At 37.3% G+C, this 23,783-nt stretch overlaps 1 protein-coding gene across 4 annotated transcripts in view; it reads left to right on the top strand.

The window, feature by feature from the left end:
* LOC131439179 (matrilysin) overlaps positions 1–23,783 on the top strand; it is a 128,443-nt gene that overhangs the window by 20,962 nt on the left and 83,698 nt on the right. For all 4 annotated transcript variants that reach the window (XR_009231071.1, XM_058609898.1, XM_058609899.1 and 1 more), the window contains exon 2: positions 15,737–15,942. Coding sequence is in view for 3 of the 4 variants with exons in the window: in XM_058609898.1 (XP_058465881.1) it covers positions 15,838–15,942 (105 nt within the window). In the remaining variant the exon portion in view is untranslated. The remainder of the gene's footprint in view (positions 1–15,736; positions 15,943–23,783) is intronic.

Below are 23,783 nucleotides of genomic sequence, written 5' to 3' on the forward strand. Positions count from 1 at the left end.
TGGGTTTTTATCAGGTTTTAGGATAGGAATTACTTTAGCGTTTTTCCATCTTTTTGGGAAGTAAGCTAATGAAAAACACTTGTTGAAAATTTTAACCAGGAGTCTCAAGGCAACATCGGGAAGATTTTTAATAAGAATATTAAAAATTCCATCATTACCAGGAGCCTTCATGTTTTTAAGTTTTCTAATAATTGATTTAATTTCATCAAAATTCGTCTCAATAATGTCATCGTGTGATAACACTTGGGTTGAAATATGATCATATTTCAGTGAGACTTCATTTTCAATAGGACTCACAACGTTCAAATTAAAATTGTGGACACTCTCGAACTGCTGAGCAAGTTTTTGAGCTTTTTCGCCATTTGTAAGAAGTATTTGATTTCCTTCCTTGAGAGCAGGAATAGGTTTCTGAGGTTTCTTAAGAACCTTAGAAAGTTTCCAGAAAGGTTTAGAATATGGTTTAATTTGTTCAACTTCTTTAGCGAAATTTTCATTTCGCAAAAGAGTAAATCTATGTTTAATTTCTTTTTGTAAATCCTTAACTATGTTTTTCATAGCAGGATCACGAGAACGTTGATATTGTCGTCGACGAACATTCTTCAACCGAATGAGCAGTTGAAGATTGTCATCGATGATAGGAGAATTTAATTTAGTTTGAGCTTTGGGAACTGAAAGATTTCTAGCTTCGATAATATAATGATTCAAATTATCAATTGCTGTGTCGATATCCGCAGAATTTTCTAAAATAGTTTCATGATCCACATGATTTTCAATGTGAGATCTGTAATCCAACCAATTTGCTCTATGATAGTTGAAAATAGAACTAATTGGATTAATTATAGCTTCGTTGGAAAGTCTGAATGTTACAGGAAGATGATCTGAGTCAAAATCAGCATGAGTAATCGGTTCACTACAAATGTGACTTTGATCTGTTAGAACCAGATCAATTGTAGACGGGTTTTTCACGGAAGAGAAACAAGTAGGATTACTGGGATGAAGAACTGTGAAGTAACCAACTGAGAGTTGATTATGAAGTATTTTACCATTACTGTTATTTTGCCTACAATTCCACTGGACATGCTTAGCATTTAAGTCCCCTATTACGAAAAATTTCGATCGATATCTTGTAAGTTTTTGCAAATCGCCTTTAAAGAAATTTAATTGTTCGCCGGTGCATTGGAATGGCAAATATGCTCCAGCGATGAAATAAATTCCATGAATGGTTTCAACTTCGATTCCCAAGCTTTCAATAACTTTAGTATTGAAAGAAGGTAAAATTCGATGTTTAATTTGCCGTTGGACAAAAATGGCAACTCCACCACCAATTCCAGTAAACCTGTCAAATCGATGAACCACATAATGTGGATTACTTTTCAATTTTACATTTGGTTTAAGAAAAGTTTCTGTCACAATGGCAATATGAATTTTGTGAACTTTGAGAAAATTATAAAATTCATCTTCACTCGATTTCAAAGATCGAGCATTCCAATTTAAAATATTCAAATAATTATTTAACATCACTGTTAAATTTTAAATTCATTATAATATTATTTGCAAATTTCCATCCGATTTGAAATGCTTCAAAAAGTGATGAAGTCGAATTCATTTGGATGATCATTTGAAAAAGTTGATCTTGTAGGTAGATCATTTTATTTTCAGTTATATCGCCTAAATCGACTTCATTTAAAGAAGCGAATGGCATTGAAGGAATATTTGTAGGTAGACTGCCATTAGAAGAAGATGATTTGGTCGGTCTACCTATTAATAAATTGTTTTCGTTAGAAGAAGAACTGCAAGGCGGTCCTGTGTTTTGATTATTTACATTAGAAGAAATGGGAGATAGATTTCTACCTAATATACCAGCATAACTGACATTAGAAGAAGATAATGACGAGGTCGATCTACCTGTCAATAAATTGTTTTCGTTAGAAGACGAATTGGCAGGTGCCTTAGAAGAATTTTCAGGTATGTTCTGTAAATTTAAGGTCGTTGATTTGACTTGTTGTCTAAGCGAACGAGCGTTTAAAATTTTTTCCCTGACAGGACATTTCAAATAATTGGATTTATGATTTCCATTGCAATTTGAACATGAAAATTTATCAGTGGTTTCATTCATTGGACAAGCGTCTTTCGAATGCGATTTACCACAATTCAAACACCGTATATCCATATGACAATTTTTGGTTCCATGACCGAAGCCTTGGCAACGACGACATTGCGTTAAGTTTGCAATACGATTATGCCGTTTATAATGTTCCCAATGAATTTTAATGTGGGAAATGAAACGTACTTTTTCTAAAGTTTTCAAATTGTTTACATCACTTCGATTGAAGTGTATTAGGTAAAGTTCATGGGAAATTCCAGAGCGTGGTTTAGAAGTACCATTCGCTCTTTTTTTCATAAGTATTACTTGGGAAGGGGCAAAACCAAGCAATTCTTTTAGTTCATTTTTAATTTCATCAATACTTTGATCATTTGATAATCCTTTCAAGACAGCCTTGAAAGGTCTGTCTGATTTTATATCATATGAATAAAATTTATGAAGTTTTTCGGACAAATATCGAATAAGACTTTCGTAATCTTCCAATCCATCCACCAAGACTCGACATTCTCCTCTTCGTCCGATTTGAAATGAGACTTTTACTTCCGGGAGAAAAGTAGAAAGCTCAGTACGGAATGCTTTGAAGTCGGAAATCATCACCGTCACTGGTGGCATAGATTGATGTTTCTTCCCAGAACGACAAGCGTCCATTTTGGGAATTTTTGAAGAATTTTCTTCTATGTCGCTACAATCGGATTCAGGAAGAATCTCGTAAATATTGTTAGACGGCATAGGATCAACGGAAGGGAAATCCGTCCGTTGTCTTTTATTTTTACATTCAGATTCTATAAGATCATGAATGTTATTAGAAAAATGTTGAATAACGGATTGTGATTTATTCCGTATTGAATTATTTTTAGCCTTAGGCTTGTTGCCTTTCCGGTTGGACGCAGGCATTTTTGAAATTAATGAAATTTTAAATTAAATTAACTAGGCTAAATTAGTCTTCGATTAGACTCCTAGCTAGCCTTAAAAAAGGCTGATTAATTTCTTAGTCACTCTAATATCACTCTTTGTATCACTTAGTCACTCTAATATCACTCTTTGTATCACTTAGTCACTTAGTTAGTGATTCAGGTAGCCTTGAAAAAGACTGAAGCCTTGAATCAATGAAACTCTAGGTAGCCAGAAAAAAAATTCCAGGAGCCAAGAGCTATACGCGTGCGGTGCGAACGACTGTTCAACACCGACTGAAGGTTTGAGAGTTCCTTAACGGTTCATAAGATGTCAATTTACTCCTATTCCTGATAACTCTATTCCTCCTTTTTGCATTAAATTCACCAATCTCAGGACGAAAATGATATATTAATATTCATTCCAACTGGATCAAGATAATTCAAATTGGTGACCAATTCCAGGCATAAGAATGCTCGAAACCATCTAATGACCTATTGTCAATTTCAAGCATTATTAGTCCTGTCCACTCCGTGATCGATCCAGACAACATAATAATTTTCATCTTTTACATTTATAAGCGAACGATCGATCTCGGTATGGTCCGACTTTGTCAATACGAAGTATAAATTGACTCCCACCCCCATCTACCAAAGGGGGGTACGCGCCCTGTAACTCATCATCCTAAGCCTAGGGAACTATGACTCCAAGATACTCCATCAATTTCAATGTTGGCTTCATGTCCAGTGTTTAAAGAAGAAAGAACCATATATATAGTTTGTGCAACATTTAGTTTTAATTGCTTGAATTTCAACCACTGAGCCAGAGAATGTAAGTCTTCGTTCAAATGTGCAACCGCTTCATCCAAATCCTTAGCTGTAATGAACAGAACAGTATCGTCAGCAAACAAATTTATTTCACAAAACCGTAAAACTCGCTTCATGTCATTTATGTACATAATGAATAAAATCGGACCTAAAACACTACCCTGTGGTACACCAAGTGAATTACCCTGAAAACTACACACAACATCGTTGAAAACAGTTCTCTGAGTTCTATCAAATAAATAGCTTTCAAACCAATTATATGTTACTCCTTCGATACCAAAGCGTTGTAGTGTTTGTAACAGTATAGGTTTGCAATGACTGAATAGAAACATATATTGGAGAAGCCAAATAAATGAGAAACTCACAGAAAATGCTTCACTTATCTTATTGCTGCGTGGCATTACTCTCTTTCATGTGAGAGAGGTCTTCTCATTACTATTTAGCGAAGATGGGAGCGATTGGTTCTCCAATTGCGTTTTCGTCAATCAATTTTTGAAAATTATTTTTAGTTGTACATTGGTTGATGATGACTCGGTGGCCCCCCCATAAAGTATTTCACGGACCTAAGACAGGAAATTGCTGGTTCAGTCGATTAAAGTGCTCTGTTGTTTTTAATTTCTGTGTAGTGACAGGTGAACAGGTGACTAGCACTTCTAATATTCTTTTCGTGAAAACATGTTATATAGATAAGTTGTTAGCAAGGCAACGAAGAATTTCAAGACAACGATTGAAAACATTAACCAAAAACATACATCCTCGTGCAAGGTTTCTTAAAGATCTTTAATTTCTAATATCAGTGAGAAATTTGTTTAGTGTTGATTTTTAGGAACCGTCCAAAGAAACATATATCCCTGGTATTCGTAGATTACCAGGGAATTCTCTGTGTATGTGAGTGTTTTAGAGTTTGGCAGGGTGATTAGTTAGAAAATAATGATAACTGAACTTGAAAATGTTTATATTGGTGTTCGAAATAATTGATTATGGGATTCGAAAGAAATAACATAAATTTAAAAAAATTGTTTGCGCCGAACACTCAAAAACATTCTCAATACGTCGTCTGCTGAAACAAGTATCCATGTCAGCATTCTGCACAATAAAGATGCTAAGAAGATAAAAAAACAACGACTCCAACACTTCCAGCAACAACGACAAAAGTGAAATCAGCGATGACGAATTAATGGACAAAAATTTGATCAGTGAGCCAATTTCTGTTAACCTTCTTTGAATACTAACGAATATTAATTTATTCAATTTGTAGAGTAAACTTTTCTCTGGGATTGTTAATAATATTTTATGAATACATCTCGAAACAAACATGTTATGGTTTTTTTTCCGAAATAGAAAAAATGATAAGTGAATGAGGCAAAATAGGAAATTTTTAACCCAATTTTTTGAGCTCAGAAATATATAGTAAAGTTAGAAGTTTCCCTAATGGTGACATTCATTGCAATGGTCTATGGGATCTTTTTTGCTTTCTCATATAGAAAGGCTATACAATCACTGTGAAAACCGACTTTTAAACCGAGACTCGGAGGGCTGAATATCATATACCATTCGGTTTAGCTCGACAAACTGAGTAAATGTCTCTTTGTGTGTGTGACAAATATTGTCACTCACTTTTCTCGGAGATGGCTAAATCGATTTTCACCATATTACGTTCAACTGAAAGGTCTTAAGATAACATAAAAATGTTCCAATTTTCATACGGATCCAACCCGTGGTTCCGGTGTTAGGGAGCTTAGTGTGAAAATGTCAATTGTTTTTGTTTTTCATAAGCTAACTCTCTATATTGGCTAGTGAATTTTCCTAGTTTGCAGAACGTGATAGTCTATAACCAAGAAAACCATTGATAGTCCCATAAATAACTCGCTGAATTTTATCCAAGTTCGACAAACACTGAACTTAGTTATGGCAACTTTACGTCAAACCAACTAAAATAATAAATCGTCTAGCGAAACGGTTCAATGAGATGTACTGAGTTCGCATCGCATTCACTCTGAAAGGTTTGCGTTGATGAAATGGGATTGGGTCTTAAGACTTTAAAAGTTCAGTTAAATCATCAACAACTTCGTGTCTTTTCTGCCTTTTAAATGTATGAAAATGATCCGGAATTTCAACAAAAAATCGTTGTTGTATTGTTGAAAACCCTGTTCATATTCAATGTGTAACTATTTGGTGCGGTTTATGGTCCGGCGGGGTCATTGGGTCTTACTCATTTCGAAAATAAGGCAAGAGCAACAGTTACGTTGAATGAATTACGCTGTCGGGAAATGATTATTGATTTTTCGGATGCTATTGGTATGGACAACGTTTACTTTCACCAAGACGGCACTACGTGTTACACAAGCAACTAAACCATCGATCGTTTACGGAAAAGGAAAATTTTCCGGACAGTGTCATCTCTCGTAGAGGTGATCACAATTGGCCACAGAGATCTTGTGATTAAACACCTTTTGACTTCTTCCTTTGGGACCACGTAAAAGATAAGATCTATGCCAACGGTCAAGCGTCGATTCAAGACCTCAAAGATGGAGTACGTGAAGCTATTGAATTGGATGGAAAATTTCATGATAAGAATACGATTCATTCGATCTTTTAACTCAGAAAATGTCGTTTTTCTTTGAAAATCAAAATAACACCTCTTATTGGAGAGCCCGTTATTATTAACAAAGAAAATGTAATTAAAATTGAAATTTCCTGGATTTCCTGGTCAAGTTCCACCTGTAATTACAAGTTGAATCACTTTTTTTACTTGGAACTAATCGGATAATCTTCGAAATTCATCAAGGTGAGTACAGAAAATAACTGACCTTAGTTGCAATGCTATCGGGCAAATCTAGCCCCCGCGTAGAACAAGAGGCAGACAACCCGAGCGCAATATTGTCGCCTCACAGTCGGATCTGGTGTTGCTTTAACGAGTCACGCAATTCGTTTCGTGAACGATAAGACTGCGTAAATGTGCGGTGATAAGATAACGGCCTGTATGTGGAGGGCGGTTCCTGACAAACATGGCAAGTTGCAATGCAATTTTCATGTGCTTTTTATAGTTTTTTTTTGTTTTCATACAACAGGTAGGTAATTAAGCGCACCCAAAAAAACAGACCGTTTGTGATTTCGCCACAAAGTAGATCTGAATCTGACACTGACTGGATCCACGTGAATTGGGTCATGTTGAGTTTCAAACGTAGAATTACAGATGCGATGAAAACGAATCAGTTCGACCTTTTCTGAGTTGCTATCAGTTCTGAAATGTATTTATATATTTACGTTACAACGTTCGCTATCGCTATCAGATTGTGACTTTACACGTTACAATTTCTATCAGTTCAGGGAAAATACTGCACAGGAATGTTACTGGCCTGTGACTAATGAGTGAAGATAAGCGGAAAAAATTTCCTTCCGGTTATTACCTGGAACGTGATCGACTGCGATTGGGAGTACAATGTTGGAGCGTTTGCGGGTGCGGCAGTAATTTAGTCGTGTAATCGCATAGATTTACTGTGTCAGCATCACGACACACGGAACCGCCGCAGATGAATTACAGGTGACCGTGACCATGTGGACGAACAGTAAATCCGCTTGGTTTTCGCTTTTATTGACGTGAATCATGAAACGCAAGTCATGTTCCGTACCCGACCATCATTAGAGAAATGTGATTATAGTACATTTTTCATTAGAAGAAATATTTCAAGTGATTTTTTTAAAAGTGCAAAAAAAAAACTACAGATCCATAACTTAAAACACGTATTTACTCAGATTGCTACTCGCAGCACATGAACCATCAACGCCAACGTCTGTGCGTCATTGATTTCTGTGTCCCTGACGGAGGTTAAGAATCTCGAATTTGCATCCACTTTTTGCGTTACCGTCGACGCTGTAATGACGGAAAAGAAACGAAAAACTAAGAAGGAAAAATATGACAACAATCAATAAACAATCCAACCGGTGAATGTGTCTTCAAAGAAATCCGTACTTCGCAAAGCAACACAAGCCAGTAGCTTGAGCCGTCACTTTAATAGGGGAAGAAAAACAAAACTGAACAAAAAAAAACAATATTCCGTGGAACTGCGACAGACTGCTTTGCTGGAATAATTTATTTGGATTAATTAAATGGGAAAAAATTATCCTCACGATTTCAAATCAACTTGATTAGCATTGCTCGGCGGCTGCTGGTTTCTAATACCGTACCAAACTTGACACTATTACCACCATGATTTACCTTCAACATCGATGATAATGAATGATTAGAGACAGCATCAATCAACGCAATCGGTTATCAGCTTCCTCCTGTACCGGACCCTCTTCACCCACTTGAACGATCGCCTAACGTGGTGGAGTTTTCTCTTAACTATTCTGGTCTTGCCTGCCGGGTGCGACCATGCCAAAACGGTCCAACGCACCGGCTAGTTCCAAAGACCTTTGTCTCACTGGTTGGCAGCAGACAACACCCGAACGAAGCAGTGAACGTCTGTCAACTAACGAGGCAAGTTCGCATAAATAAGTCCCCATCGAGGATTCCACGCACGACCGGTCGACGCACGGAGGCTCTCCGTATGGAAATAAAGCTGCCAAGAATTCGCAGTAGCTCATCCTTATTCTACGCTCATAGCCCCGACCAGAATCATACATCGTACCGGGTCGGTCGATTGCCACTCAGGAGGCAAGATTCGCCGCCATCAGATGAACGCTTTAGGACACTCCCTGATTTGGCCTTCGGAATGCACCTCAATTCCGTCCGCACGGCCACCGGGGGTAGCCTGGCAGTCTAAGAAACACATTTCAACGAAAAATTGTTTCTATCCCGACTTGATCGAATCTCCAAAAATAATCAAATAAAGCACACAAGTAACAAATCGGAGCCGGTTTGTAATTTATAGAGCGGTGCGATGTGTTCCGTCAGTCGGAATGATCTGTTGAATATTAATTCCGATGGTGGGAAAATGTCACTCTAGGAAAAAAAGATTCCATCGACGAAGACATGGTGGACCGTTGGTCTAAGCAAAATATACCGATTGCTGATGCCAAATGGATGAAGCAAAAATAACACAATCGGTTTTTACACAGTTGACAGAAATCTATTCTGTCAATAAAAATGTTTCGTATCCAAAGTTTGTCTTTATGAGAACGATGGTTGTTTAAGAGGTAAAGTAGGCTAAATGTCGTATGTTCGAGCCCCGACACAGAAGAACTCTTAAAGACGGTACGGTCCATAGCACCGGTCTTGTAATTGGTCAATATACTGTACGAAGAAATTCTAAAGAGTCAACATTCACAATCTTCGAACGTCGTTGCGGTATATCCGGAAAATCTTGCTTTTGTTGTTTTACAAAAAATTTCACAAAAAGAAATTATAATGCATGACTAGGAATGTAAATTTTTAAAGATTCACTTAGTGAGGGACTAATTATGGACGCCGTGTAAAAACCGCTGCAATTTCGCAATAATTGATATTCTGTCAATTTCTAAAAATGTGTGAACTTTTAGCAAAATAACGTCGAAATTTTGCGCATAAATGATGCAAAGAACCCGGACTGCTACTCAGAAAAACAACAACAATTAAATGAGTAATTGAAAAAGTCATGAAGGAAGTGATCAAGAAGTTCGGTGAAGATAACACTTTTAAGAAACAACCGAGGGGTTGTAAAAATGGTCTTATTAACTCTCGTATAAATAAAAGTATATTGAAGACTTTCGAGCAGAAGGAAGAAAATTCAGTGCGACATGTGACACTTTGAAGTCAAACGTTTTTTGTGCTAAAAAAGTAAAGCTTCAGTATTACATTCCTCTCGTGGAATTTCACCATCTGTTTCAACAGACTCCGCCACCGATTTGACGATTGATTATGATCCTACTGACACTAAGAATCCTTCCAGGTCGGGGCTCGAACTTACGACAATTGGCTTGTAAAACAGGCAGGCTCTATCCATTGATCCGCTAACCCGAGTGTTCGAATCTTCAAACGTATAAGGAGCAGAAGCGACCTGAACTCAGTCCAAATCAAAAAAACATCGATAGGACACAGAGTTCAAAAATTTTACGATGCGATGCTTGCTGTGATTTTGAACTGTACAATCATGGACGGCGAAACCTACGTGAAATTCTATGAGAAATTTCCGTACCCCTTATTTTACGTCAAATTTGAATTGAATTACGTCAAATTCAAACTTAGTTTGGAATACCCTTTAAGCAGGCGCATAATATTATGGGGCTGTTGATTCCGCAAATTATACCGAGAGATGAAGGTTTTGAGAGTCGTTGCCGTCGAAGCGGGTTCACAGAACAGAGTCAAAACTACATAAAATTGAGGTTAAAACCAAGGCAAAATTAACGACAATAATAATAATACATAAAACTGTAGTGGATGACCGGAAGGAGTAAGTGTGTGAGCTTTCTATAGTTGGCAAGATTCGGCAGATATTCTTCCGCTGGTTCCTGCACATTAGGACTAAAAAGACGAACGCAAGCGCACTTCGATTACATGTTTGGCTAGATCCATTATTACACGCTAGCGAACAAAATGATTACCCGACAATGGACTGAAATCGTGCGTCGAAACGGCACGAGTGCCTGGAAGGGAGGTTCAATGGGTTGGAAAGATCATGATTTCGATACTTTGGGATTGTCATATCATTGAGATATGTAAGCAAGTATTATCGTGCATTGATGGAGCGATTAAACATAAAATTTACTGTGAAATGGCCTTACATGAAGCACATGTGCGAATTAACCCATATCAACGGTGTTCTAATTGCTTGCCGATCCAATCTTGCTGAGTTCTTTTATCAGTTGCACATACGTTTTAAATAGAGCAGACGAAACGGAGAATTTTTGAAAAATAAGTTCTTCAGTAGATTCTGTATACGATCCCATATCTCTAACGTAACTTTGATTTTAGTTTTTATTATAGTTAGTTTCACAGTTGATTCTCCAAGTTCATATGAACGTTGGTCAAATATAAATAGTTAAACGTAACTCATCCAGTTGCATATTCAACATCTCTCCAGCAGCAGTTCGCTTTCACTTCTCATCCAAGTCAGTCGATATAACAAAACCGTTCGTTACGGAAAAAACCAAGTACAGTATTGTGTAGTGAACAATAGAACGACCTCGAAATGAGTGAACCAAACGAACAAAAGCTACCGCCGACACGAAAGAATACAATTGTTGTTGACTTCAGACAGTGCAAAATTCGACCTTCGATACGAGAACTTGAAGGTTTGCTTAAGGAGCAAATGCATCGTGTGTATGCAATAAGACGAATAATGTTGTTTACATCCAGTTTTATCCAGAGTTGGATGCAATTCAATTCGCAAAAGACAATAGCAATGTGCACTATGTGGAGCACGAGAACATTAAGTACAACAATCCAGTATATATGGAAGATAGTGCTATAGAAGTGCGTGTGCATGATGTTCCCTCAAGTGTCACCGATTCTTATATTCGTAAAACAATGTCCCAATATGGAGAGATTCTCTCTACCGAAAAAGAAAAGTGGAAGAACTTTTTCTCCGGTATTCTAAATGGCGCACGTTTGTTACGCATGGGCTAGAAGAGGCCTATACCTTCTTATGTAACTTTCGGTAAGGATACAAGAATCCCGTGCAAATCACTTGTAACCTATGATAATCAGATGGTCACGTGTCAATATTGCCAAAAAGTTGTTCATTACGGTAAGCCCTGTGATAAACTGAACAGGAGATAACCACACCAAAGGACAACGGTGCTTCCTTCACACCAACCCCAAGCAACTCTAGTACATCTGTGACAGCCACCAACAACAATGAAGCATTCCCTTCAACGAAACCACCAATATCCCCTATAGAACAAAGTAAACCAGCTGCAGTTAACAACTTACCCTCCAACCAACCAGCAACTGCAACCAATGTACAACAAGGCGCATCTACAGTAACTCTCAACGAGCCCAAGACTACGACCAACAAGGAAAACGAAAAGAAAACGGGAATCACACACAACACCGACGATGAAGCAATGGATGATGAGATAAGCCGCGGACGAAGTGACCCCCAATCCTCGTTGGATGGAAATGGAAACTCATTATTAAGTAACAAAAATGTAAGCCAATCGACCACGTGAAGCTTTTACGCAAAAAGGCCAGAATAAAAATTTTATTATAAAAAAAAATCTCTCCAGCAGGTACCACTGATTGTCAAACATACGTTACATGGTTGTTATTCGTAACAACGTAAAAACTAAAAATATGCTGCACAATACAAAAGAAGTGCGCTTTTTCTATAAGACAATAGTTACAAACTTACTTGATAAGTTTCACAATCAGTGCAAAAATACAGGACAGCAACTGTTTGCTACTTGTGGTCTTTATTAAATCATATCGGGTTTTTTTTGTAACTGAATGCATCTCACTTGGGGCCATATCCGGTGAATATGATGGGAGCGGCAGTTAATCCATGCAATTTCGCCGGTAACTGGCAACTTTTGACACGGTGCATTGTCTGGGTGAAACAGCATTTTTCCCTTTTTCATACGTATCAATTGGTCAATGTAGCCTTCCTTTTTTATAGTCAGGGTAGTCGGTGGACAACATCAAATAAGGATCCAACAATACTGAGGCCATAACCTTACCGGCTCACATTTGCGGTTCTGGCAACTTTGAACGGTTCTCGCCGACTGCAGTCCACTCGGCAGACGACCAATTTGACTCCGGAGTGTAGTGATGGATCCAGATTTCATCCATTATTACATACCGATGCAAAAATTCCGGTTTATTTCAGCGAAACAGCTCGAAACTTCGCTGGGAATCAACCACTTTGCCAACATGCAAGATATTAAACACACTGTCGTATGATATATTTAAGGTGTCAACTAGCTCACGCAATTTAGATTTGTGGTTTTCAAAAGCACTTTTGCGAACCATTTTCACGGTTTCCGGTGCAATTACGTCATTTGGCTGACTGAAGCGCTCAGCATCTTCAGTGTCAATACGAGTACGTTTAAACTAAGCATACCTTCGATAAATGGTTGAAAATCATGAAGTACGGAAATTTTGTTGGAATCACCATATCTATGATCCACGTGTTACTTTTTATTTCTTTTCTAAACTACCAAGTCAATACTGCTATTTTCTTTTACGACATTTAGGTAGTAGGAAAACTTAGAAGATACAGAAAACAAAAACTACAGAATCATAGTACTCAAGGAAAAGCAAGGGAGCAAAGATGTATAACAGAAAAGGAAGGACGTGACAAAGGTCATTCTGGCAAGTGAAGAAAATTTCCTGGAACTTAATTTTTAACTTTTACCAGAGAAGAGCACAATCGCGAAAAGCTATAACACATGGGCTGAAAAGTCCCGATCCTAACAAAGAGATTTTTAGATTGAAAATTAACTTTATTCATCAACGTAATCTCCATCAAGAACAACGCAATCATTCCTGCGCCGCTTTAACATTTCAATGCCACTTTTGTAGAACGATTTATCTTTTGCCTCAAAATAGGCCTCAGTTTCAGCGATAACCTCTTCATTCATGCGAAATCTCTTACCGGCGAGCATGTTTTTTAGGTAGTCGGTGGGAAAAAATCTGGCGAATACGGTGGATCTGGGAGGAATTCAAAGTTCAATTCATGTATTTTTTTTTATTCACTTGTGGCACGGTGCGTTGTTTTGATGAAACGAATTTTTTTTTCTTTGCCATATGCTGTCGTTTCTTTGCAATTTCACTCTTCAAACGCTCCAATAACGCTTCATAAAATTCACTGTTAATGGTATTTACTTTCCCAAGACAGTAGACAAATATGACTCAGATGACGATCGTTTTGAATCCGGAGTGAAGTGATGAATCCATGTTTCATCCATTGTCACATATCGACGCAAAAATTCCGATTTGTTACGTTTAAACATGGCCAATCAGGAATCAGAATAAAATGGCTCAAACGGCAAGTTCTCCGTGTTTTTTCGGGGATTTGTGGCCAAACACTCAGAATCATCAACACGTTCTCGTTTTTGGTCAACAGTGAACAAACGCGGCACCCACTTTAAACAGAGCTTTCGCATAGTCAAATTCTCATGTAATATAAAGCCAACACGTTCTTTTGATATCTTTACGATGTTAGCTAACTCACGCAACTTCGCTTTTCGATAATTCAAAAACTATTTTGTGGATTTCTTTATGTTTTCTGGTTTTACCGTCTCATTTGGAGGTCCACTGCGGTCTGCATCATCGGTGTCTCTACGACCACGTTTGAAGTCAGCAAACCAACGTTTTATTGTTGTTTCTGATGGAGCAGAGTCTTCATAACACTTTTCAAGCCATGGCTTCACCTGAACGGTACTTTTCTCATCAAGAAGCAGTGTAAAATTGCAACACGGAAACAAAAATGGTGTCACTCTTAGTACAGTAACTCACAAACTAATGAATAGAATATCATGAAATTTTAACAGCTGTCTTTCAAAGGTTAGTATTAACTGAAGAAAGGTGACTGCAATAAAACTAGCGTCATCTAGGGGCTAGGTCCGGGACTGTTCAGCCCATGTGTTACACGAAGATGCTGACCATGTTTTACTTTGTGGCACAGGACGGTAAAACTTACGTCAATAACTTTCTGGACAACTATGTTCTACGACAAATACGCAATAGAAGCAAACTTAGATTTTTTTTATTTGTTTAAGGACCTTTTTAAACTTTGTCATTTAGGTCCGTAAACTTAGATTTTAAAACACATTAAGATGCCACAGTTTTTACATTGGGGATCATCAACCTGGAAAGTGTCTGTTCTGGAGTACCTGAAAATAAGACTGTTGCCTTTCCTCAAGCAACACATTGTTTACGCTCTGTTTTGGCAGGATTTGGTATTTTGCCATTAATGAAAAAGAAAGTTACGGAGTGGTATGCAGCGAACGTCGTTCATAGTATGAACCCTCCCATCTCACATAGCAATAGGAAAATATTGGGCCATCGCTAAGCGGAACTGTGCGAAGACGCCAAAGATAGTTATCATCGAGATACATTTCAAAAAAATGTCTTGGAAGAAGTCAAACTAAAAGTACAACAGTTCGTATTCGCTGAAAGGGAAGCTTGAGGGAATATTTATTCTTCATTTTGTATAAATCGATTTTGATTTTATTTTTATTAAAAAGTTTGACCAAAATAGAAACGTAAGGAATGATTCACAGCTACCAAAGTATAATAGAATAAATGTTCAATAATTCTCCACGCGGTTCAAATCTTTGCTCATATGATCGAAATATCTTCACTAGGAAATTATTCTCTTTGTCGGCTAAAATCATTACCACTACAAAGGTGCTTACCTCATATTCTCTTCATTTTGTTTCATTTATTCATTAAACCGTCTTTGTTACCTAGTTTTTCTTTATTTGTGACCCTGGCTATTATCTACTAATCTTGCGGTAGATTGTCATAGTTAGCTGAACAGTCGTTACCGATCGGGAAATGCTTAGTGAGTCACTACATCAATATCCTGAATGATAATCATGTTTCTTTCTGTTGAGGTGCAATCTACAATCCTAGGAAGTTGGAGCCATTGCTAAAAAACGCAGAAGCAATATTCTTCGTTATTTTTCGATGAATCTTCATGAAAATAAGCATAATAACAATAACAATAAATGAACATTTTTGGCATGCAGAAATCTGCTTGCAATATACTGAAAAAGTAATTTTGTATGAAAAAAATTTTGAGCAAAAAAGGATAATCGTAAAATTATACCCTATAAGAAAGTAGATTAAAAAATTGCCGACCTCATTTGGAAACAGAATAATAGTGAATACCTAATGTTTTATTCCCAAATTATTTACAAATTCATACTTCCAAAGCAAATCCGTTCCTTTTCATTTGAAATATTGTCATTACAGTTTGACATTCTGATACGATAATCTAGATGGGAATATTTTCATTTACTATCACATCCTAATTTCTTTCAGATACCAACCAATGTAACACCTAGTGCTCACCCGCGTAAACGACTAGCATCTCTACTTCACCAGTAGTTCACCTACTACCCCAAAAATACTGCGTAATCATCATGCCTCAAACTAGGATAGCCTGGTTGTGGCCATCGCTGGCCCTGTTAGCCCTCTCGTGGACCACCGTAGTGTCGACACCTGTCCAAACAACGTCACAAGCGGAGGTAAGTGAAGGCAATTCAGCATTTTTTTTAATTAATTTACAACAACGCTATTGATACAAGTGCGCCCCGTCCGCGGCCTACTACTCGAATGTAGAAGCAAGTGTTACACGTCACATGAGTCCAGGCCTACTGGATTGCTGTAATTAAGATCAATTATAAGCTTCATCTTCGAGCGGGTACGATATTTCACGATGCTGAAGCTAGTTTTGAGTGTGGGTTTCAATCTAGATTTGATGTGGAAGAAATAATGGGCTTCTAATGAAATCATTTATGATTGTTTAAACCAATTCTTAAGAAACAAGTGGAAATTTAAAAAAGGATTCAGTGATGTCATCAAGCAGATTTCCGAACAATGAGCACAAAGAAGTGAAAACAATGAATGATTTGTCATGATGATCAGTTCATTTCCAAAGAGTGCAGATCTGCAAAAACAAAAATCACTTACCCTACGTCACAAAAGGTAAATGATCAATTGAAAACGCATCCCGAGGATGAATCATTCTCGACTCAATTCTGCAATCGCATTCGTCAATCCATGAACAGAATAGTGCACATATTTTTTCAACGAATCTGTACCATATGATTCGAACAGTTAAAAGCTACGGTCAACCACTGATAGTAAAGGTGTAATCTTCACAACTATCTCGTCAGTGAAGTACTCGCCGGCCTTGAAAATACCGCAGCTTTAACCGGTCACTAACATAATCGCACGAAACCTGTCTTGTGATCAGTGCCGTAAGGCACAATAATTGCTCACGTGGCCACTCGAAAGATCGACGGGATTCCATTCCAGATTAAGTTGTGAACTGATTCATCCCGTCTGGACGCCAGTACGTATTGCGATAATTTGATGTTTCCCTTAATACACTGGAACCCAGACGGACCGATCGGTCGTTCGTTCGTTCGTGTGTTCGTCTGGATCACGGCTTGTAGGAATACGCATTGGCCTAGTCATTGAAACTAATCACTTGGAAAGATTTCGTTTAACTAACCCGTGAACAGCGGTCGTGAGGTCGGCTAATTGATTTTAATCGGTAGCATCTTCAGACCCCTTATAGCGTGTATGGAAGTAAACAAGTGCCCCCATAATGTGCGTCGGTTGTAGATTTAGAAACGCGTAGAGACCCGATTCGCCAATTTTCAGTATATTTGATTTTGAAGAACTTGGCAGCTTTGTTTCTTGTTTGCTGTTACTACGTACAGTATTTTTTGATCTGGAGTGATGAAGGGAACTGGTTGAAAATTATCAAAACAAAAGACGTATCGGATTTGCAAATCCCTGAATGATTCACTTCATTAGTTAGGATGAGTGGAAATAATATATTTGATTTGAGCGGTTCTCACTGAGGTAATAGACTTTTTTTTTCGAATCGGTCCGGCCAATTATCAATTAGCTAAAGGCATCTAGTCCCATGCTGATACTCATCGCGTTATGATCCGAAAAGCTACTTTCAGTAGTTTTATGAGTCATTGGAAATTTCAACATGACTACAGTAACGTGCTGGACTGTGTTGAATGATAGTTCATTTTTTGGACCGTGCAACTAGAATGGTCACGGTTGATGGTCATCAATCTGTTGTTGGAGGCTTAAGCCCAATTTAGAGTAAAAATTACAATTTTACATTGACGCTGTAAACTACGTAAATCGGATGCGGACAAAATTCGGAAATTTCGTATGGGACCGTTTAGACCTTTCATTTGAATCTGTTATTGTGAAAATTGGTCCAACCATGTCTTACAAAAATGAGTTGTTCCAATTTTGAGTTTTTGATCTCTATTTCCGGTACTTCTTGAAACGGAATCCGAGGTCCGATGTAGTCCACGTCGACTCGTTTGGCCATCAACTAATATGAACCAGTTTTGAGTCTAAAGCTTGCTTCAGATAGAATTGGAACAAAGACAATTGCCAGTATTTCAGTTATTTATTTGAATTCAAGATCTTTTTTTATACAAATGTAGCGTTTTCTTCATACTTTTAAGAAAAAATACGGATAAAATTATTCGTCACGGTTTCAAAGAAATTCTCGATTTTTTCCTGTAACACGACTCATTAGGCGGCCCACACCATTTCGTCCATCATTTTAGCTATCTTATTCCACCAGGTCATCATCTGATTGATGTCTTTGACAACTTTTCCCTTTGCCTTGAGTCTCCTCTTCATGATTGCCCACTATTTCTCAATATGGCGGAACTGGGGGCATTTGGGTGGGTTAAGGTTTTTCGGAACAAACTGACCCCTTTCTCTGCATACCATTCTTGAACGGCTTTGCTGCAATGACAGCATGCCAAATCTGGCCAAAACATTACGGGATGGTCGTGAGATCGAATGAACGGCAAAATTCGTTTTTGGAGACACTCTTTTCGGTATAGTTCCGATGTCATTGTCTTATTTGTAACGAAAACTTCATAAATTTTCTTGCAAATTTGTCTTCAAAAACAAATTTAAATTTGGCTGGAACATCCCCCCGAGCCGTGCCAAGTAAAATTAGATTAGGATTCCTCTTAATCGTCTTCAAAATCTTACCACGCAATTTCCGGTCGACAGTTCCACTCCGACGATTGGCTTGAGGCTTCCGAATCGTCGTCAATATTTCCTTATACCGTTTGATAACGAGCCATACGGTATTTCTGGGCAATTTCAGCTGTTTAGCTAGCCTAGATGCAGACCCCAATGGATTTTCCAAATAACTGTGCACATTTTTTCCCTTCTTTCGGCTTCCATGTTGATTGTTTACAAAGTACAGTCGATTTGCGGAATGTCGAAAATCATACGTGAAGCTGACCAAATTTCCGACACGTGGGCGCCAAGAACTTCCAAATCCGTCCACCAGGAGCGCCACAATATGAGCAAAAGTTTGTTCCAATTCTAAATGAAGCAAGTTTTAATTTAGATGATTTTTTACGTTTTTGCATCGTAAATAAGGAACCGAAGGTCAGATACAGATAAAATTGAAGAGTTCTGTATGAGATCGCAAGACGTTGCATTTGAGTTTAAGAATCGTTTGAGACATCTCTGAGGAAATGAAGTGTGTTGCATTTTGAAGTTTGGAGGAGGGCTGCTTTTCGTTGTAGTTTCGTAGCCGGAGGCTGGATCCAGATGAAATTTTTTCAAGTCAATAGTACATTTCATTTAAGTCTAATGTTGTGATCCGTCAACGCTGAGAAAAATTTCAGCACTTGTGACTTTGTAAATTCGAGTCCGAAAGTAGGATCTGGATGAAAATCAAAAGTATTCTAATGAGACCTTCAATTCATCTTCGAACATATTTTAGCTACACACGTACACAGACATTTTGTGATCTCAACGAATTGATTGGAATTGTATTCAATCAGTGGTCCTCCTGGCAGGGTTACCAGATAAAAGGATTTTTCAGTATTCTACTGATTTTCAAGTACAGATTGTGCATTCCACGCAAAATCAGCCACTCAAACAATTTTTTTTTCATCTAACTTTTTTTTTCGGTAAAGAACTCGACACTATTCGACACGTATTTTTTTATTTCAATATGGTACGTGAAATTTTCGAGATATGATTTTTTGAAATTTCTCGTTTTCAAAAAAGAGCCTCAAACTTGGGCCTATTTTTTTTCCTTTTTTTGTTGAAAAAAGAAACCTTAGGGGCTTAACTCAATCTTGGCAAAGTTTCAGAGTTGAAAGATCAATACTTTCGGAGCAGTGAATTTTTCAATTACGACCCGCACGCGCGGACAGTACCGCAGCCCAATTCGCTTGGATACGGACTTAAGAGGCTATCCGCATTATGCAGATCCGACCGATCCGAGCTCTCCGCCGTGGACTTTTTTTCTGCTTCGGCTATGGCTGAGCTGCACATGCATTTTTTCATTGTTCGAAAACAAACTTCATATTTTCAAAATGTGAAAAAAAATTTAAGAGTGACGAAAGTTTAATAATTGGCTATTTTGCGGAAAATTACGCCTTCGTTATTCAAAACGCCATAACTGGCTTTCATTGAAACAACGACCAAACGACTATATTCCCCATTGTTTTCTATTATAAAATGAACAGCAAAATCGATCATAGAACATTAGTAACTATTTCTGATTGCAAGAAACATGACGCTATAGCTGTGTATGTTTTTCTCGAAGCTCTTAATTAATATTTTTCACAATACTATCCACATGCGTATGTGCATCTCTTTTTCCGACGGCGCTTCTCAGCAATTCAAAAATGTAAAACACTTTGCGAATATATTTCATCACGAGCATGATTTTCATCGTTTTGCACAGTGGAATCTTCACGCGACAGCTCATGGAAAAGGGTTATGCGACGGAACTGTCATAAGAATGACACGTCGCGCAAGTTTACAAATGATCAATGATTGTCAAATTTCGACCGCGAATGAATTGTACGAGTGGGCTAGGAAAGCATCTTCTCTACCCAATGTTTCAGTCATATACAAATGTTCGGAAGATTATGTAAAAGTAGAGACAAAAGTTTAAAAGTAGATACAAAGTTCTGGAACACAATCGTTACACTATGTTGAGCCGTACGGAGACAAGGAATTAAAAATGAAAGTTTTCTCTTCTTAGGACACGTTTGAAGTATTGAGTTGTAAACCAGAAAAACCAATTCATGGAAAAATTGCAACTGTGCAAACACTGTCGCCATTGTTTTATTACTCACGTAAATCCTTTGTCCCAATATTACTCGTTTTCTGCCTGAAACGTTGCTAACAATAAACTGACAGTTAGGATTTAATCTGTGGCGCAAAATGTGTCAACAAGTTAAGCCCGTATCCGAGCGAATTGCGCTGCGGTACGCTCCGCGCGTGCGGGTTGTAATTGAAAATTGCAATTGCACGAGAGTTTGCTTATGTCGTTTTCGCTTGATGCCGGACCTAGTTTCAACGTTGTTGAACTGAAAATCGAGTAAATTTCGAACCTGGTTATATATCAGGTTTACTCAAACCCCCGTTGCTAAGTGCGAACTGTGAAAAGTGTTTGTTTGATGAAACTACTTTGGGTCAGTTTCAGTTTTGTCAAGCGAAAACGACATTAGATTGATCTTGATTAGGAACCAACACCGAACATTGTTTGTTTTGCTTGTGTTCAAGTTTTGTATGCAAGCAATTATTTTCATAGCGTTAAGTTTCTCTGCCATTCTGCGATTTCGGTTGAAGCGATAAACTTTTTCTCATTATCAATCGAGTGTATCTTATATAAATTAGAAATTGATCTTAAGCACGACAGGCGAAACGACATAAAATGGAATTTCATCCGAACTTGCATAACACAAGATCAGAGCATATCAATTAAAGTTTCAAATCGTTTTATAGTGCTTTCTGTATTGCTGTCTAGCAACAACCTACCACACGTAGGACGGAAACGTTAGCTATAATTTTGCTTCTATTTATAGATTCGCGTGCTTCAAACAGCTTCGCTTTTGCGTCGATTGACCAATCAGAGCGTTGCTTTCCCTTTGATATATCGCTTACTCCTTCAAAACCGTCGTCTTTAGCAGGGAAATCCGATATGCCGGGAATGTTTAGCAGACAAAATAGGACACTGCTCGCTAGTGATCTAAATTTCAATAATTTATAATTGAAAATACGTGGCTTGATACATTCAAGTCAAATCTTAGAAATATTTCCAATCAAATAATGAAATAATATTAATAATTGATACAAAATATACTGAGCTGTAAGTGTTTAAAACCTGACCACATTTCTTCGTGTATTTTTCCTTTAGTTTCTGATTTGCACCCCTATATAGAAAATAAAGATGTTTTCCACATCAAAAAAGAAAAAAATTAGGCCCAAGTTTGAAATTTTTTGTTTGTTTATAATTTTTAACTTTTTTCATTGCATTAACTTTAAAGGTTGTTTTATGGAATCGCTTATTTGAAAGCTGAAGAAAAGACGCACATTTCATGTCTTGGATGAATTTTTGTATCTTTTTTAGATTTTACAGGCTGTTGAAAAAAGGCTCTTTTTCGAAAACGCGAAATTTCAAAAAATCCAATCTCGAAAATTCCACGTACCATATTGAAATGAAAAAATACGTGTCGAATATTTTCGAATTTTTCATCGAACAAAATAGTTAGATGAAAAAAAAAATTTTGGGTGGCTGATTTTGCGTGGAATGCCCCATAAGTAGAATTTACAGAATTTTATACGGGCTTTACAAAAAAATACTGTTTTTATTATTTTTACGTTTCGTCTTTGACTCATCAGTACAGAGCAGTTCAAATTCAACTGCTTAGTGCTAAACTCGGCAGTACAATTTGAACTGCTCTGCACTGATGAGTCAAAAACGAAACGTAAAAATAATAAAAACGGTTATGTGCCCTAGCACAAAGTTTGGCTAACCCTCAATGAAAAAATATTGATTTTGTACAGATTTTGAAGAAAGTCTGTTTTTCCGGTATATTGCATAAAGTTAAAACTGTTCGGTTCTTAAATCAAAGAGAATCTGCGCAATTGAGCTCAGTTAAAATAAAATTAGTTAACCTGTAAAATCAGTTACTCTCTCCTCGCGACAAATTCTATATTTTAGTTATGTAATTTACACTGAAAACTGAGCCATACTTTTTCTAAATACAACGGAAGAAAAATTGACACCAAAATTACATTTATGATAATTTTGTATACTTTCATTCGTTATTAAAAATTATGAAACATCCTTTTTCAACCGGGATGTTTTTCCTGGATGTATTTAGGCAATTCAATGAGTGCAATAAAATTAGAAATAATTTACTCTGGATTAAACTACATTTTTTCGTATTAAATAATAAAAATTCGTTCAAAAACCAACAATATTCCGCAGAAAATTGATGTAAAAAACATATAATGAATGTAAAATAACTTATACGGAAATACACTGACTTTTTTTCCTCTACCACCACCCTAGATGGAATACGGAAATTCAGCGCGCACCATCTGGCATCGCTGCCTCCTGGCTTCGGCTCAACAGTCGGTTTTCACAGTGATTGTTTATCTTTCATATATAAGAAAGGCAAAAACACTCTTAAAATTCAAATTTTTAACACAAAACCAAAAGTCGGATCCTAATAAAAGTATCGTGAATTCATATTTAATGTTCAATTTTTGATTATTTGGAGGCATTATGTCAGTACTCATGATCGGCCTGTTTTGAGAATATCCGGTCAGTTTTTCACAGCTATTGTGCAAGTACGTATTTTAGCTGGTCTTCGATTTTCGTTTATCCAACAAAGTGGATCAAAGAATTTGTATTACATTTAGATTGAAGAACAATTTGAAGTGCGTGGTTGCATTCAGTATGATGACTGTTGGATACGGTGAAGGTACTTTGAAAAAAAAGCATCGTTTATCGGTGGTACAAAATGTTCTCGGAGGGCTGAGAAGAAGTGATGAAAAGCGTTCCGGACGCATGAAGTTTCTGAAGACCTAAACATAACGATTGGCTCGGGCAATTTGATTATTACCAGTAGTTTGGGCATGAGACGGACCACCGCGAGCTTCGTACGAAAACTATTCAATTTCGACTAAAAACAGCATCGCATCTTATCAGTAATCTACGAGAAGTTCTTGAAATCCGTTAAGCCATTTGGCATTATTTTCAACAGACATCAACCTATAATTTCAGATCAGGAAAGATGGAATTGTCATTGAATAAAACAGTTTCTTAGACAAATTTCGTGGAACATTTCCATGTGAAAAAATACTAAAAAATCTGTTTAAATTCACCTAGTGGTGTAATTATTTCTTTCTCATTTTCATTCTCCGCGTTTTTGCATCGTCACCAAGCCACGAGGTGTGCTACATACCAAAGTAAAACGTCAGTGACGTCACTGTGTGTTTTTGGAGTCTCACAGTTTTGAAATTCGGATGATCTGAAATT

Source organism: Malaya genurostris, chromosome 3 (assembly GCF_030247185.1).
Source record: "Malaya genurostris strain Urasoe2022 chromosome 3, Malgen_1.1, whole genome shotgun sequence".
NCBI lineage: Eukaryota > Metazoa > Arthropoda > Insecta > Diptera > Culicidae > Malaya > Malaya genurostris.